This window comes from Dermacentor andersoni, chromosome 8 (genome assembly GCF_023375885.2).
Source record: "Dermacentor andersoni chromosome 8, qqDerAnde1_hic_scaffold, whole genome shotgun sequence".
NCBI classification, from domain to species: Eukaryota; Metazoa; Arthropoda; class Arachnida; order Ixodida; family Ixodidae; genus Dermacentor; species Dermacentor andersoni.
In genome coordinates this window covers 33,268,520-33,281,647 of record NC_092821.1, presented here as the reverse complement: position 1 = coordinate 33,281,647, position 13,128 = coordinate 33,268,520, and the positions used below count along the sequence as shown (strand labels likewise).

Sequence of the window (13,128 nt, the reverse complement as noted above, 5' to 3'; positions counted from 1 at the left end):
CCCCTGCAAGATATGCGCTGGTCCACATACGCATAAGGAATGTACGTCACGTTCCCAGCCTCGGTGTGCAAACTGTGGAGCTGAGCATGCTGCGTCATACGGAGGGTGTCCTAAAAAGAAATCAGCCACTCTTGCACGGACGATGGAGCAAATCCAAGGAAAAGTGCGGAAACGACGAGAACCACCACCGAATCCGGATGTGATGTATACGTCTACAAACCAAAAGCAACACGACACGGTGCAGCGCAGCGACACGGCTTTGAAAAAGTCCTACGCCTCAGCCGTGAAGGAAAACCAGCAAAGGCCTTCAACTGCAACGAATCCATCAAAGCACTCAAGTGATATAACCTCAAGCCCACGACAGCAACAGTTGTCCTCAAGGTCGCAGCAGAAGAACAGGAAGAACCAAGAAAAGTTGTTAGATGGTATCACTGCAAATGAGATATCGAGTATACTGATTCCCATGATGTTCGCCGCAATCAAGGCTATTCTCCGTGCCAGCCCATCGTTTAAGAGCATCCCTGAAGTAGAGGCCGTCCTGGCTTTGGAACCGCTAGTGTCGTCTTCTTTCACGGCGCAAAGCCGTGATTCTTCGCAGTAGCAACGATGGCTTCGCCGACAATCGTCTCACAAGCGGTGTCCACCAACAAACACTTCCGCACATGTACTATATTCCAGTGGAACGCTCGCGGCTTGCGCTCGAAGTTAGCAGACTTTAAGCAACTTACGCGAATGTACCGATTCCCTTTTTTAGTCATTTCCGAGCCTCGCGTCGACGAGCACTTTAGGATAAAGGGGTATTATTTTCATCATTCAAGGCGACAAAATGGAATTAGCCGACTGCTCGTTGGATTTCGCAACGACATACCTGCCTCTGCGATTGACGTAGCACCACATGACAAGAACGAATATATTTGCGCAACCACAGTGATTGCATCCAAAGTGTTTACCCTGATCGGCGTCTACTTGGAACCAGGATCACCTTTCGACGTGACAAGATTGGAAAACTTGTTGACAAACACTCAATCTCCACATATTATTTGTGGCGATTTCAACGCACATAACGAGATCTGGGGCAGTTCACATACATGTGCTCGGGGTGCCAAGCTGGCGAAGCTTTTAGCAAAATACAATATAGAGCCCTTGAACGAGGGCAGCATAACATACCTGAAAAATCCGACGACTGTTAGCTGCATTGACGTCACATTCGTATCAAGTCAAGTGGCCCCAATGTTCGCATGGTGTACAGATTTCGAGACTCGAGGTAGTGATCACTACCCGATCCTAATCTCTGCCCTTCATTTTCGGACGTCGCCCAGAAAAGTGAAACTGAAGTCGGTAGACTGGGAAGCTTACACAGCAGCCGTAGACAAAGGAATCACAGCCTCGACTACGAATACAGAAATAATACCGACAATAGCTCATTGCCTCAAACAAAGTACCCGCTCTGCCACTAAGCATTGTAATGTACCAACAAACGACGAGGAATTTGAAAGGTTATGCGCCATTCGAAGGCGTGCCGAAAGGAAGGCTCTACGTACTAAGAATATCGAAGACCTCAGAACTTGTCGACGGGCACAAAGACATATACGACGTTACCTCACCAAACTGGACCGAAAAAGGTGGAGGAACTTTTGTGGGACACTGGACATACGACAACCGCTGAGCAAAATCTGGCGAGTGGTCAGAGGCATTCCAAGGAGCCGCAACAGCTTTATCCTTTTATCGCCCTCTCATTACATGAGCGCGCATCCCTGAAAGAGGTGGCAGAGCAGTACTGCAGGCTCCTTTCCAACGGGGCACAACCTTTGCGGCAAATTGCAAGTCGTCAGCCTAGTCCACCTCGAGCTACCCTTCCTGACTTAGAATTACCATTCACCATCGAAGAACTCACGGCAGCAATCGGCGACGTAAACAAGCGATCATCACCTGGCCATGACGGTGTGAGTTATGAAGCGCTCGCAAATCTATGCCACACATCTCGCCTACGCCTTCTGGAGTACTACACCTCATGGATAACTGGGGAGGTTCCTACGGAATGGAAGCTTGCGAAAGTCATTCCTATATTGAAACCAGCGAAGCAGCCAACAAATTACGCCTCCTTCAGACCCATATCTCTGCTTAGCTGCGTAGGGAAGCTATTCGAAAAAATGATCTACAAACGACTAAATTGGTTCCTGGAAACTGCAAAAGTTTACCCGGAGGAAATGAATGGCTTCCGGCAAAATAGATCCGCAATTGATAATGTCATTGCCTTGGTCTCATCAATTGAAGAGGAATTGGTCTCTGGCAACATACCTACTGCATTATTCTTAGACATTAAGGCAGCATATGATTCGGTCTATCATAAAGCAATACTTGACGCTTTGGAAACCCTTGGTCTTGGAGGACGGCTCTACGCATGGATTGAAGACTATCTTCAAGGACGCCAACTTTTCATGTGTACCCCGGATGGCCCCACGGCGCTTTATGCCGTCGAGAAGGGAGTGCCACAAGGAGCTGTGTTAAGCCCGGTATTATTTAATTTAGTCCTCATCCATCTGAAAAGAAACCTGCCCCCTGGCGTCAAAATCACACTGTATGCGGACGACATCTGCATTTGGAGTGCGGCACGTTCCCGCAGTACAACCCAACAACGCCTCCAGAGAGCGCTAGCAAATATATCGGCCTACCTAAATCCAAGGGGTCTGAAATTGTCCCCCGACAAAAGCGTTGCCATGGCTTTCACGCGGAGGTGTATGGAAATATACCCACTAGTGTTGGGTGGTCGTGCCCTTCCATACGTCAAGACGCAAAGGTTTCTTGGAGTGACGATCGATAGGAACCTCACATGGTCGCCCCAAGTGAAAAAACTGAGTGAGAAGATTTCCTCGGCGTCGCATGTATTCCGATTTTTAGCCGGTTCACGGTGGGGCAGCAACTGTAGATCAATGGTGCTCCTCCATAAGGCCTACGTCAACGGAACACTACGATATTACCTCCCGATCCTGCACAAAATATCTCCCACAAGCAAGAGAAAACTAGAGGCAGCACGAAACAACTGCCTTCGCGTATGTCTTGGCCTTCCGAAGGGGTCGTCCCGCTCAGGGACTGTAGCAGAAGCTGGATGCCTGCCTCTGGAAGTGCTATGTTCGCAGGAGACACTTCGGATACACCTCCGCCACGTCATTCATACGAAGACTCACTTTTTAAAGGATATTTCCAGAACCCGTGCTACATCTAGCTTTGGGCAGGCCGTCGGAAGCATATCTATTTCGATTCCTGCTCAGGCGTCACAAATTATGCCGCGAAACATTTCACCATGGACACTGTCCCCACTGGAAATCGTGCCATATATACCTGGAATCAGTGCGAAAAAGAAAATGCCTCAAGCAGCAACTTATCAGATAGCTTTAGCATATGTGCACAAAGAATACGCAGCCGCAACGCACATTTTCACAGATGGCTCTACAACTCCACATCGTTCATCATGCGGACTTTTTGTTCCCTCTACAGGACAACGATTCTCGTTTCGTCTTGAGCGAGCGACATCATCTACTTCAGCGGAGCTATATGGCATTAAGGAGGCCCTTGTGTATTTACTTCGACAGCAACCGCCAAAGACATGGGTGATTTTCACAGACTCAAAAGCAGCCCTACAAAGTATGTGGAACAGGCACAAGCGTTGCAATAATCAACCATCAGCATTTGACATTGCTTATCTTCACTACAGGGCTAAGATTGCTGGGCATTGCATAAAGTTTCAGTGGATACCTGGCCATGCCGGCATTACGGGAAATGAAAGAGCGGACGAAGCTGCCAAAAATGGACTCCAATACCGCAAGTTCAAAAGAACATATTTTACAAAAGCCGACGCTTCAAACATGGCAAAAAAATATGCCTATCAAGAAAAAGACCGCATCTTGAATCTGCCGCTTCACCAAGATAACTTCCTACGTTACATTGACCCAGATATGAGACCAAAAATTCCACGACCACTTCCTCGACACTTAGAGACATTGTACCATCGTCTTCGACTGAACGTGGCATACACGAACAATTATCTGTACCGCATAGGATTAACCACTAACCCATACTGTGATAACTGTCGCAACTTAGAGACAATTGAGCACATATTGCTAGAATGCCCCGCGTACCGCGACGAGAGACAATTTTTAGAGCACCAAATGGACATGATTTGCCACGAACCGTTAACGTTACCGAGCATCTTAGGTCCAATGCCCGGCCCTTCGAAACAGCGACGGGTTTTGGATTTATTGTTCAAATACCTGACAGAAATTGGTCAAATAGGAAAGCTTTAAAAATTGCATCCTTCCTATACAAAAGCCTAAATTTACCCGCAATGTCACCTGTAAATATTAGTATCAGGTCCACTCGGACATTTCATATTTACTTTTATCGTTTTTTTCTCCCACTCTTTTCTGGAATCTTTTCATCCCATTCCCCATCCCTATACAGAGTAGCATGCCAGCGGTTATATACGCGCCGGCAAAATTCTCTGTTTTTCTAATAAAGAGCCCTCTCTCTCTCTCTCTCTCTCTCTCTGTGCGAGATGGGGTTGAGGGAGGAGGGAAGTGGAAGTCCCGTCCTCTTCTTCCTTAGGCGAAGCCCAGGCCTTGCGCTTTGTCGGCGCCTTCGGCCATCTGGACGGCGGGCAGTTGGAGACCCGAGTCTGAGCTGAGCAGTGCAGTTTCCCACTGATCTAGCGTGGTGATGGGAAGGGGAGGTAATGAGAGGGTGCGTTTTTTGGTCCTTATTAAGGGGCACGCCCACATCATGTGGTGGAGATGGCCTCTACCTGCACATAATTCACAGTCTGCTGTATATAGCCCGGGATGCAGGCGACTGTACGTCACTCGGTTCGGAAAAGTGCTGGTCTGTAAGAGGCGCCAGGTTACTGATTGCCTTTTCTTTTGTGAGCGGTAGGGCAAAGCCCGCTGGCCTGGCGGTAACACTGGAGGATTTTCTTGTGGGATACCATCCGGTCCCTGCCCGAATGGCGGAGGGATTTGAACTGTTCATCGCAGGATGATGTCCTGCGGCCGCGGATGGCCAGTTCTCGAGCCGCACTGATAGCAACTTCCATTTCCCGGAAGACCGGAGCGCGCCGGTGCCCAAACGAGTAGCGTTCATTTGCGCCGGGTTTCAGGTGCCCTGGCCAGAAATTCGAGGGAATCGGGCGAAATGCGCCTCCTGGCGAAATTTCCTATGTCTGTCTTTGAGTCGCTGACTATTATTTTGGCTATGGAGGAGGCGTACGCCAAGGCGATTGCGATTTCCTCCCCGAGGTCCAACGAGGTTGCAAGGACATGAGCTAGTAGCGATGGTTTTATTTTGTTGAGCTAGTACAGCCGCTGTCACGGCGTCTCGATCGCGTTACTCAGCCTCGTGTACATAGACCACGTCCTTAGAGTTTGCAAAGCGTTTCTGTAACGATTTCGCTTTGTCTTGCCTGCTCTCTTGGTTTTGCAAAGGGTGGGTATTCTTAAGTAATGGTGCGACATGTATGCGCTTTCTGAACTCTGTGGGAACGTCTCATTTTGGTCCAAATTGGGTGTTTTATGTAATCCGAGTGATTACAGAAAGTGCTGCCCCGTCTGGAACTGCGAGCGTCTCTCCAGTAGCGCAAGTCCTTGTGCTTCTTCTCAAACTGGCTTAGTTTTTTCGAAATACTCATAAGCTACTCCCTCTTACTTATATTTGCTAAAGGGAGGCTCAGAATATGCGAAATGCAATAGTGGGAAAACGGGAAGTGCAATTCTGGCACTCAGCAGAATGTATCTTTCAATCGTTCCCTATCAAACATTCATTATGCCTTGTACGCAGTAAACCCATATTACCTAATATGGATTCCATATAAATACACTTATGTTCCCAGATCTCTGTCATGCAGAACTTCTCCCAAGTGATTAAATAAACAGACGGGATCGCACGTGAAAAACAGTATATTGGTGCGTGTTCCACGTGCGGCATGTGTCGTAAAATCCTAAAATGTTTGCACTCTTTGGGGCTTATCTTGTCCCACCAGAATAATCCTCATCTATCTTGCCCACATTTCATTTCTTTATCGCTGTGCGCCCGGCATTTCCAGGTCACGAACGGCATGCTCGTTATCAGCGTGGCATAGCATTCTAGACAAGAAAGTAGTCAGCGCAGAGTTTTAAACAAAAGCGACGCAAGCAAGGCGTATGACGATTATTCAAGTGGGACAAGCCCCAAAGAGTAAAAATTTTAAAGTGTTTCATATGGCAACATGCTGGTTCTATATGGAATTAGGAGATGGTGGCACTGTATATATGAGTATGGGGTACTTGGGTGTCTTTTTTTTTTTTTGTTTTTGATATGGTGGTCAGCGTCTGCGGCCTCAGCTAATGGCTGACAGAGAGGTAAAAAGGGAACCTCTTCAGAGGATGCATTAGCTAGAACCACATTGAAGTTTTTCAACCTAAATGTATGCTGGATAGAGACATGGTCTCGGCAGACGCCCACTGTGGTATTGCTACCTAAGCACCCAAACTCAAGATGGAGATGCGGACGAAACAACTGTGCTTATTTCTGCCTTCAACATACAAAAAAACGCCACAATGTAACCGTAAAAAACATTCAGCCATATACTTGGTATTAGCCAATTTGCACGCAGCAAAACTTTTGAAGTTCACAAATGGTGACACATTCGACAATTTCTCTCTTTTGTTTTTATACATGGTTCAATCAGCTAAAATAAACAAAAAGCCAAATTTCATAAGTCGTGCCGTGGCTACATTTCTGGCATACATGACAAAAACCTTTGTGTATTCATTAAAACACAATATGATCCTAATGTAAGCAAAACATACATAAACTCCAGTAAGATTGTTATGATCACAAACGCCATATAAAAATCTGAAATTACGTTCGCGAGAACAAAAGGTTCTTTAAGCAACTGTCTCCGAAAAGCAAAAACTAAACTGGGTGAATGCTGAAGATGAGCTAATATTCAATACTCTACGCAGAAAAAATTCCACTCCCTTAAGAATGATTTTGGTTTGTCCAACTGCAAGCACCTTTATGGTGACATGCCAACACACAATAGACTAGAACTGGCAAACTTAGTTAATCAACAAGCGTAAGACAGCTGACTTAAGGAAGTATAATTTGGATAGAATTGAACATGCTCTCAGGAACGGAGGAAGCCTAAAAGCAGTGAAGAAGAAGGTAGGAATAGGCAAGAATTAGATGTATGCGATAAGAGACAAAGCCGGCAATATCATTACTAATATGGATGAGATAGTTCAAGTGGCTGAGGAGTTCTATAGAGATCTATACAGTACCAGTGGCACCCACGACGATAATGGAAGAGAGAATAGTCTAGAGGAATTCGAAATCCCACAGGTAACGCCGGAAGAAGTAAAGGAAGCCTTGCGAGCTATGCAAAGGGGGAAGGCAGTTGGGGAAGATCAGGTAACAGCAGATTTGTTGAAGGACGGTGGGCAGATTGTTCTAGAAAAACTGACCACCCTGTATACGCAATGCCTCATGACTTCGAGCGTACCGGAATCTTGGAAGAACGCTAACATAACCCTAATCCATAAGAAAGGAGACGCCAAAGACTTGAAAAGTTATAGACCGATCAGCTTACTGTCCGTTGCCTACAAAGTGTTTACTGGGGTAGTCGCAAATAGAATCAGGAACCCCTTAGACTTCTGTCAGCCAAAGGACCAGGCAGGATTCCGTAAAGGCTACGCAACAATAGACCATATTCACACTATCAATCAGGGGATGGAGAAATGTCCGAAATATAACCAACCCTTATATATAGCTTTCAGTGATTACGAGAAAGCGTTTGATTCAGTCGAAACCTCAGCAGTTATGCAGGAATTACGGAATCAGGGTGTAGACGAGCGGTATGTAAAAATACTCAAATATGCCTATAGCGGCTCTACAGCCACCGTACTTCTCCATAAATAAAGCAACAAAATCCCAATAAAGAAAGGCGTCAGGCAGGGAGATACGATCTCTCCAATGCTATTCACAGCGTGTTTACAGTAGGTATTCAGAGACCTGGATTGAGAAGAATTTGGGATAAGAGTTAATGGAGAATACCTTAGTAACTTGCGATTCGCTGATGATATTGTCTTGCTCAGTAACTCAGGGGACCAATTGCAATGCATGCTCACTAATCTGGAGAAGCAAAACAGAAGGGTGGGTCTAAAAATTAACCTGCAGGAAGCTAAAGTAATGTTTAACAGTCTCGGAAGAGAACAGCAGTTTACGATAGGTAGCGAGGCACTGGAAGTGGTAAGGGAATACATCTACTTATGGCAGGCAGTGACCGCGGATCCGGATCATGCGACTGAAATAATCAGAAGAATAAGAGTGGGCTGGGGTTCCTTTGGCAGGCATTCTCAGATCATGAACAGCAGGTTGCCATTATCCCTCAAGAGAAAAGTGTATAACAGCTGTGTCTTACCAGTACTCACGTAGGGGGCAGAAACCTGGAGGCTTACGAAAAGGGTTCTACTTAAATTGAGGACGACGCAACGAGCCATGGAAAGAAGAATGGAGGGTGTAACGTTAAGGAATAAGAAGAGAGCAGATTGGATGAGGTTACAAACGCGAGGTAAAGACATCTTAGTTGAAATCAAGAAACTGAAATGGGCATGGGCAGGACATGTAATGAGGAGGGAAGATAACCGATGGTCATTAAGGGTTACGGACTGGATTCCAAGGGAAGGGAAGCGTAGCAGGGGGCGGCAGAAAGTTAGGTGGGCGGATGAGATTAAAAGTTTACAGGCACAACATGGCCACAATAAGTACATGACCGTGGTAGTTGGAGAAGTATGGGAGAGGCATTTGCCCTGCAGTGGGCGTAACCAGGCTGATGATGATGATAATGATGATGCCAGCACCGAGAAAAAGTGTCGTTGCGTTTTTTGAGGAGCGAAATAAAATGAACAAATGTTTCAAAATCTTGTCGTGCTAGCCGCTGTTTTATTGGTGATTACTACTTGTACCGAATTAAATGACGAATAAATGCGCGTAGATTAGTTGTCGAAGAAATTCACTAAGGTGGAGATTCAAAACCAGGAATATCATGTTTAAGCCAGTCATCATCCACTGCGACACACAGCAGACATCCTACTGCTCTTCTGATATGGGATCTATACCTATTCTTGCGTAATATTTTCTTGCAACTTCTATGCTGCCCAAAGCATGGTGGCGTAATTCTCTAATGTGGCATATCTTCTGTTCGTATGTTCTGTGATGAAAGGCCGACTAGATAATTTGACGAGTTGCCTTAGAGTAAAAAAAAGTATGAACCATTTCTGTGCCTGCAAACAAGGTACCGCATGTTCTTGCGGTAGATTCTACTCACTGTGGCATCGCCGGCAACGACTTTGCTGACAGGGCTGCCCGGTCTGCCAATGAAAACACCCAGACGCGTCCAATAGCGTTAGCGCGGCAGGGCGCAGCCAGGGAACTTCGTCTTCTCGTGCACAAATGATACAAACTTTCTGGAGTTCGAGTGCCTTCCATTGCCGACCGCATAAGCTTGGCCCCTTGCTACGCCTACAATTGTCATTTAACCATTCCCGCCACCAAGCAACCTTGCTTTGTCGCTTGTTCCGAAAAGTGGCGTTTACAAACGCTTACTCCTACCGTATGGGAGTAGCCGAGAGCCCGATGATCGCCTCCTGTAGGCGCGAGGAAACCATCGAGCAGCTATTCTGTATCTGTCCTCGCTACAACGTTCAACGCCTCTCTCTCTCTCTCTCTCCGTACAACTTTAAACCGACTGGACTCGAGCCCGTTCTCCAGTCAAAGGTACTTGGACCGTGGCCGCACTCGTCACTGGCACGAAAAGCGATTTGTGCCCTAGTACACTAATTGAAGCGCACCGGTTTGAGAGACCATTTTTAGTGTCCCTGTGCACCATCCCATGGGCACTAAGGGCTCACTTTCTTCCTCACTTCCTCTTTCTATTCCCGCTTTCCCTTAACGCCAGTGTAGCGTAGCAGACCGGACTCTCGTATGGTTCACTTGCCTGCCATTCTGCTTCTTGCTCTCAACCTCTATCTACGTTGTGCAAGCCTTGCAAAACTTTTTGTAATGCTAGAGCTGGTCGCAAGGCATCAGAAACGCGAAGTGGGCCCATAAAATTGTGATTCGTGTTTCGTTGTTATTTCAGAACAGTTAAGCTGCCCCCAAAGTTTAGTTTGGCTTTTGAAAAAAAATTATGAGAAGACAGCCATGCATTGTAATAAATATACTGACGTGCAAAAATATGTGCTAACCTGCATGTCGTTTGTAATTGAATAGTTATTTTTAAACGTAGGTTTTTTTTTTCTGCATGAAATATGTTCACTTCGAAAAAAAGCTTGCAACAGATGGCATCTTGCATTGTAGGAGAAATTTTCTTTGCGATCTCAACCTTTCGTTAGCCTCCTTAACGTTACAAAGGCAGATTTCGACGTAAATGAACATTCTACTCGGTGTATGAACACCATGTCTATACGATGTGCTCAGAATTCTCTGGATACGGGGTGCATATGGTGCACACATACAATGTGCATGCGGGGTGCTTAAAGTGCAACAAAAGGTGCAGATTTCATCGACACGCATTCGGCGCGCTTGTCTATGTTTATCTTTTCATTGTTTTTCTTTCTCACACGCAGCCTTACTATACGATTTCATAAGAGTATATTGGTGTTAAGGGTCTCAACATGAAAGACGTCCTCTTTGGCACAGGTAGGGTAGAAAAACATTTACCGTGTATGCTTGTTGATTTTGCGCAGTGCAATCTTCGTGCCGACGCTCCGGTTTCTCTAAAGTACGTGAACATTTACTGAGAGTTTGAAGTTGATTCAAGTGTTACACTTGAAGTTCCGGTTTATATAGAACTGTTCAAAGGCGACTGAAATTACGTGATTGGATGGAACCAGTTTCAAAGAAATAACCCCATAACTGTTTTTTTAACGAATGCACGGTGCAGTGTTCCATCTTTCCTTCTTCAGAAAATAATATTCAATAATTTGATTTCGACACGTGAATGTAAGCACTAGGGTAACTCGACTGAAAATACATTATGGTAGCAGCTTTACCGCCATCCTCGTCGTCAAAAAAAAAAGAACACCGCTTGACGTCATCTAGGCTCAAGTGACCACTTGAGGTCATCAAGATACATTGAGCGAATAATGCTCTCCATTGCTCCTTCGGAAAGCACCGTAATTTGCCGAGCCCCACCAGACGCTTCTAAGATCTGCGAAGTAGACGGCGCTAATGTAAACAGCGTGGGCTGTGATTTAACGGAACGCAACGTGTTACAATTATTTTGCGCGCCATTCGTCATGGATATTGTGCGCGTCAGTATGTCGGCTACTGTGGCAAACGCTGCTAACAAAACTGCATTCAATGCTGGTTTTTCTTCTAACAGCTCTGGCAGCTACATGTCATATGAAGGTTTTCCAGAACTTTGTTTTAAACTCTTATTTTTCTTCCACAGCACATGTTTAACATCATCGAGCAGGATCCACTCTTCGCTAGGTACATCATCCTCTCGAAGGGTGCAGTGTGGAAGAGCTCTCGAAACTGCATGTCGCAGTTCTTCACCTCCTCCAAGCTCAGAGCGGTAAGTGAAAGCAGCGCACGAACGCTGATGAGAAGCTTGTAATGACGTCACGTTTACAGTTTAGGGTTAAAAAAGTGCCAGTAACATTTCACTTCGTGAACACGGGCGATGCACAAGCATATGAGGGCCACAGCGCTCACAAAGCTATCGGCCCTCGGTGCACCTAGACGCCTACACTGTGTCCGTATCGCAGATCGCCTTCAAGTTAGCTCGCGCGGTCACGCTACACGCAGCAGCCGCCCGAGACGGCGCGCTTCTTCCCCGCTTTCCTCCCTTGCGCGAGCAATATTGAGCCGCCATCGCCGGCTCACCGTCGCATGCTTTCACTTGCACACACAGCATAGGGCGCGCGGAGACGATTTTATCACGAGACAAACCCGCTAAGTCCATACTGCACACACAACCGGAGGCCAACCCAGCGTGACTCTGCCTACCCTCCTCCTCCACGATGTTTCGCCTCTTTTCTCCTTCCCCGCTTCGCTCAAAGCCACCTAGACTTTCCTCTAGGTGGCGTTGCTTTGCCACACGCACTAAAGCCCCTGCGCGCTCCTTCGTGCTGACCCCGGCGCGCGATTCTCTTCTTCACCTCCACTTGCCGTTCTCCTCTTGGCGTATGCTTCCTTCGCTGTTTGAAGCTTCGGCAATTTCAGTGGCGGGCCATTTACGCTTGCACGTGAAAGGATAGTAGCAAAATTAGACAGTCTGTCATGAACAGGCAATTATGTGACGCCGCTAAGGCCTTACTATAAAACTCTTAATACGTAGTCGTAATGTGTAGAAGTTTTGATATGCCGCACGCTGTTAAATTTCTGCATTATACATAAATGATGTTCTAATCAAGTACTCCATATTGAATTGAAGGTTTCTGCACTTATTACTGACGAGTATTTGAGTTAATAAATCGCGTCAGCAATAAACGCGACTCCGTCACATCCCCTCTTGTATATAATCACTTTTATTGATGTTACGTGTAGATGATCGTGTGCACCTCAGTTTATAAAAAAATAGGGCATTTTCTAAATATGGAATTCGGTAGCTAAAGGTTGAGGCATGTGTTTGCATGTAAATGTGAAGGAAGGTTCCAAATATGGCGGTCATGCAATGTTTTTGTACACATGCGCAAAGCAAGGTATCTATGAAGATGGGGACGTATTCTCGGGCGAGCGCTTTCGGCGATATCGCTTTCATTGCGCGCTTACTGTCTGATTGAGCGAAACTGGGTGAGTTGTTTGAGCGCTTGAGCAATCCACGTCAAAGCGATGGTATTGCGCAAAGTGGTCGTCTGAGAAGACGTCTCTGGTAGCCAAGGTTACGTCAGAGACCTTGCGTCCCCGTAGGTAACTAATAAAAAACTTACCTTTTTGATTTCAATAACACTTCTACTTAAAAATGCCGCTGCGTGGACACTGGCTCCGCCCCTGCAGTGAGTGGCATTTACGGCGCAAAAAAAAAAAAAAAAAAAAAAACATAACGATACATCAAATATATGTTATCCTATTGCTGATGTATAATTCCTTTAC

At 46.1% G+C, this 13,128-nt stretch overlaps 1 protein-coding gene across 5 annotated transcripts in view; it reads left to right on the top strand.

Moving 5' to 3' along the window:
- LOC126526468 (cytochrome P450 3A6-like) overlaps nt 1-13,128 on the top strand; it is a 61,637-nt gene that overhangs the window by 32,464 nt on the left and 16,045 nt on the right. For all 5 annotated transcript variants that reach the window (XM_072289618.1, XM_072289619.1, XM_072289617.1 and 2 more), the window contains one exon: nt 11,483-11,608. In XM_072289618.1, coding sequence (XP_072145719.1) covers nt 11,483-11,608 — 126 coding nt within the window. The remainder of the gene's footprint in view (nt 1-11,482; nt 11,609-13,128) is intronic.